This window comes from Cucurbita pepo, chromosome LG18 (assembly GCF_002806865.2).
Source record: "Cucurbita pepo subsp. pepo cultivar mu-cu-16 chromosome LG18, ASM280686v2, whole genome shotgun sequence".
Lineage (NCBI taxonomy): Eukaryota > Viridiplantae > Streptophyta > Magnoliopsida > Cucurbitales > Cucurbitaceae > Cucurbita > Cucurbita pepo.
The window spans coordinates 2,311,155-2,315,820 of NC_036655.1; the positions used below are offsets into that span (position 1 = coordinate 2,311,155).

Consider the following 4,666-nt stretch of genomic DNA (forward strand, 5'->3'; position numbering starts at 1 on the left):
TTGGGTCTGGTCAACTTATCCCTGTATCATAGTTATATGCAGTAAGCTATTGTTGTTGCCCTTTTGCTTACATTCCCATATAACACCAATTTTGATTTCTCAACTCTTGCTTTCAGAACTCTCTTTCGAAATCTCACTGCCCTCGTTTTCGAAAACTTTCTTCTTGAATCGGGGCTAAAGGCTCGAGCATATGTCGTTTGGCCGTAGGCGATGCAAGAACGAATAGGCTTAACTCACTTGCTGTTGAGAAGTGAGTGATGCACAATCGCAAGTCCGCTGTCATCAACGTGCGATTGTGACAATTAGATTGAGTTTGATTCATCATTTAATTAAATTTTATTTGGGTTGAAACAATATCCCGACCCAACCTAACTCAATCCACTAACATCCTTAAAAGATGACGTTTTAGAATGAGTTAATGTTGAATATTATTTTGATAATTAATTAGTCGAGAAAAAATGAGACATTAATTAAATAAGAGGAAGTTTTATGAGACATTAATTGGTTAGTGATTGAAATAGATATTTTAACAATAATATTTGAGTTGGTGCATTGTCCATATCTACTTGAAACATTTATGAAATCATTGTTTATATATAAATATCTAAAATTGACACAAAGAAAGATTGGGCTTATTGGGCTTAATTTGAGCCCACTAAGCAATGACCATTGAACTAATTGGGCCATTTATCCCTTATTGGGCCCTTATTGGGCCTACTCATCCCACAATATTTCAATACTTTCCGAGCAGGAGGTGTTGAATGATGAAAGTCCCACATCGACTAATTTAGGGAATGATCATGGGTTTATAAGTGAAGAATACTAATCATTGGTATGAACTTTTTTGAGGAATTTTAATTGTTGAACTTAAAAAGAAATATTAATATGAAAATTCAGAGCTTAATAGGAAATATTAGACAATAAAATTTTTTAATATGAGAATGATCTAAATATTATTAAAATTGTTTTTATAAACAAAAAAAAATAGTTACCAAATAAATACGATTTTATTGAAGAAATGAAATAAATTGAATTTAAGAGAATAGTTTTCTATCAAATAATTAAAAAGAAAAATAAAATAAAATAGAGACGTTACCTAAAACGTTACCTAAAACCTATATTTAGTAAGTAGATATTATGACAAGACAACATTAATATGAGCGTTATATAGGTATGATTAGATGTTCAGGGCCAACTATTCACGTGAGTTATGCACACGACTGAGATCCCGATGGTTCAAGGGCACATTGCAGAGGACCCCACTAAATCTATGTACAGATCAAGTTGAAGCACATGTCTCTCATCTTCTTACTTCCCGCTACCACGGGCTACAACCTTGATAAATGGTGCAACGTGGAAAGAGTATAGCAGATGAGATCTATCAGATTCGTGAGGTATACAATACTATCCTAACTACTCCAATCTAAACACTAATTTAAGCATTGAAGTGTATTTTGGGCATAACAGCATATATGTTTTGAGAATATTTCTTATAGACTTCCTTGACTAGAACAAGTTAGCTTGATGATGCTACCGACACCTATGCTAAGACAAGTCACCTCGACTATGAGACCAGACCCATCAACTAGGATAAGTCATCTCAGCCATTAGCCGAGTCATACTAGTATGCTACTGATACCTACGCTAAGATAACTCACCTCGACCATGAGACCAGACCCATCGACTAGGATAAGTCATCTCAGCCATTAGCCGAGTCATACTAGAATGCTACTGACACCTATGCTAAGACAAGTCAACTTGACCATAAGACTCGACCCATCAATTAGGATAAGTCATCTCAGCCTAAATCGAGTCATACTAGTCCGGGACTAGCACGGACTATAACTAGAATCTGACATTTACATTAGATATTATAATGTTGACAAAAAGACGAGGTTCGAAACGAGAAAGTTTATTAAAAAAAAAAAAAAAAAAGAATAAATCCAAATATTTAAAACCCTAAGATTGGTACCATTACCAAGGAAAATGGATGACGTGGCAACAATCAAAGTAAAGTAGGATTAAGATGATGACGTGTCAAACATAAATTAAAAAGGACAAAAAAGAACAGTACATATGGCCACAGCAGATTGCAGCTCCTCTGATTAGTGCAATGTAAGCAAATTCAATTCAATAGATTTCATTTGAATTCATCAACCCCGGTGTCACGTGCACTGTAAATTCAATCCGGGTCGACCCGAACTCCATCTGACCGTCCATTAAATCCAACGGTCAGAAAGATTCCCCAATTTTCCATTTTATTTTCAAATTTTATTTTTTTTAAAAAAAAGTGCAAAAAAGAAAAGGGGGAATAGAAGAAATAGGGTGAAACTGAAAAACACAGAAGCAAACAAAGAGAGAAAGAAAGGAAGAAAAAGAAGAACAGAACGAGCTTCTCCTCTGCAACTGAACTCAAGAGCGCCGATTTTTCTTCTTTGTTTCCATTGAAATGGTAAAATCTAAGTATAACCCATGAAGCTTTAACGCCTATTCTTCCATTCTAGCCGTTTTTCTCTTCTTGTTCTTTGAAGATTTCTTCGCCATTTCCACGATTCTTTGGCTACTGGGGCTTCTTCTTCCATTGCAACTCTGTTGATGATTGATGGTGTCGTTGGAGAAGCTTTTTTGATGGATTTCGAATGTAATTTTAATTTCCTGTCTAATTCTTTGTTCTGTTTAAATTTCTGTGGAAGAAACTCTGAATCTGGTAATGGCTGTTTCTTTTCAACTTGGTGTACTTGATTATTGCATCTTGGTTTGGTAAATCATGTGTTTGTAGTGGAAATTGCAGGAGGGTAATGGTTTTTATTCCATTGATCGCAGGGTTTATTAGGGGGAAATCGTGTTTAGTGATCTATTGAGTTTTGGGCTTGGATCTTGAGGTTTGTTTCTATGGGGTTTTGTTTGATTTTGGAGTGTTTGTTTGTTGAAAAAAAGTAAATGGGTGGATGTGATTTTTGTTGCAGAGATATGGAAAACGAAGAAATAGCTCAGAAAAGCAATAAATCTGGTGAGACAGATTTTGTGTTGCAGTGGGGGAATAGGAAGAGGATGAGATACATGAAGGTTAAGGAACCACAAAGAATTAGTAGTAAATCTGATTGTTTAGGGAAGAAGAAAGTTTCTTCCAAAGGGGATCGCCGTGTTCTTGCAGCTAATGAGAAACCTTCATCAGCGCACCAAACACATCGCCTTAACAAGTAAGAAACCAGGAAGAAGTTCGTGTAAATTCTACTCTGTTCTTTAATCTCTCAAGTTTGTGTGTTTGGACTGCTTAGAACAAGATCATATGTTAGTTCTTGAACATCTTAATGCAAGATTTTCCACCCTTTTTAGTGAATTTCATGATGAATCTTTCTATTTGAATGCAATAATTTGATTTTAGAGACTCCTGGTTGTATGTTGTTAGATCCTTAAGCAATGTTTAGAGAATCATGTAGGCTATTAATGGTGCTAATTTTGTAATGTTTGGTGACAGGAACATTGTTTCACCAACTAACAATCAAAGAACGTCCGTAACATCACCCGAGAAGGAAGATCGATACTACACAACGAGGGGTTCGATGGGCGTGGATGAAAAAGCCTCAATAGATCACACGACAGGGAACGACCGAAAAGGGTTTGTGTGGCCAAGGCTCTACATTTCTCTATCTAGCAAAGAGAAGGAAGAAGATTTCATGGCTATGAAAGGGTGTAAACTTCCTCAAAGGCCTAAGAAGAGAGCCAAGTTACTACAAAAAAGCTTAGTTGTAAGTGTTCTAGATTCAATCATGCTCGACAAAAAGAACACAATCCCGGGTCAGACCGAGGAATCCTTTTGAATATATTAGCTAACTCCCTTATCCTTGTGTGTCGTGGATGCAGCTGGTGATGCCGGGCTCGTGGCTATCGGACTTGTGCCAAGAGAGGTATGAGGTTAGGGAAAAGAAGACCTCAAAAAAGGTAAACAAATACAACTCCTTAATGCAAAACATTCACTGAACAAGTTGAGGACAAAGTATGATCAATCAATCCATCCATCCCATACCCATTTGTTCTGTTTTTCATTTCTAATAAGAACAAGTTGAGCTGAGAATATGATATTGGGATGCAGAGACCCAGAGGATTGAAGGCAATGAGAAGTATGGATAGCGACTCAGAATGAGAGACACAGATAGAGACATATGGGATAGAATAACATATCCTCTTGTTTGGTAGCCATATTTTGGTGAATTGATAGCCCATTTTTCAGAACTGTTATGATATTATTGTAAGTCACCCAATTTCTTGTAGTGCTATTAGTTTGGTAATTGGCTAATTCAGTAAATTTAATTCTAGAAATCATTACTTTTTGGATTCTGATCTTTGTAATTTTATGTGTTTCTTGCTTTTCAAGTCATTGGTTGCTTCTTCCTTAAGACTAATATTCTTATCACAACCATGGTTTGTCTACATAGGTTTTGGTATTAACCACTCTTGACTTCATTGCTTCTTTCCTAAACTAGTCTCATGTTTGAAATGCTTGTGGAAGTTCGTGTTTTTGGGCCATGACGATGAGTGGAAACGATGGCAACGAGGATAAGAAGTGAGTGAGTGAGAGTGCGAGTGAGTAACGAGAGCACGAGCCCAAGCAAGAAGGCAATAAGTGTGATAGACAGGTTAAAACTTAAACGTAACGATACGAGAC

The 4,666-nt window shown here is 36.4% G+C and overlaps 1 protein-coding gene across 2 annotated transcripts; it reads left to right on the top strand.

Annotated features, from left to right (window-relative positions):
* Nucleotides 1-2,306: 2,306 nt before the first annotated feature.
* LOC111779905 lies at nt 2,307-4,374 on the top strand. 2 transcript variants are annotated; one of them, XM_023660102.1, is made up of 6 exons: nt 2,307-2,452; nt 2,824-2,882; nt 2,967-3,200; nt 3,479-3,749; nt 3,865-3,942; nt 4,094-4,374. In XM_023660102.1, exons 3-6 carry the CDS (start codon nt 2,971-2,973, stop codon nt 4,142-4,144), a joined length of 630 nt encoding a protein of 209 aa, XP_023515870.1. In that variant the 5' UTR covers nt 2,307-2,452; nt 2,824-2,882; nt 2,967-2,970; the 3' UTR covers nt 4,145-4,374. The 2 variants fall into 2 exon arrangements, with proteins under 2 accessions (XP_023515870.1, XP_023515869.1); XM_023660101.1 differs by having other exon boundaries at nt 2,324-2,641; nt 4,094-4,341.
* The last annotated feature ends 292 nt before the right edge of the window (nt 4,375-4,666 follow it).

Bases quoted from the DNA above. Each gene is read 5' to 3' on its own strand.
- LOC111779905 (XM_023660102.1), top strand. From the start codon at position 2,971: ATGGAAAACGAAGAAATAGCTCAGAAAAGCAATAAATCTGGTGAGACA. The intron at 3,201-3,478 runs GTAAGAAACCAG...GTTTGGTGACAG, and splicing joins CAAACACATCGCCTTAACAA to GAACATTGTTTCACCAACTA. The intron at 3,750-3,864 runs GTAAGTGTTCTA...TCGTGGATGCAG, and splicing joins TACTACAAAAAAGCTTAGTT to CTGGTGATGCCGGGCTCGTG.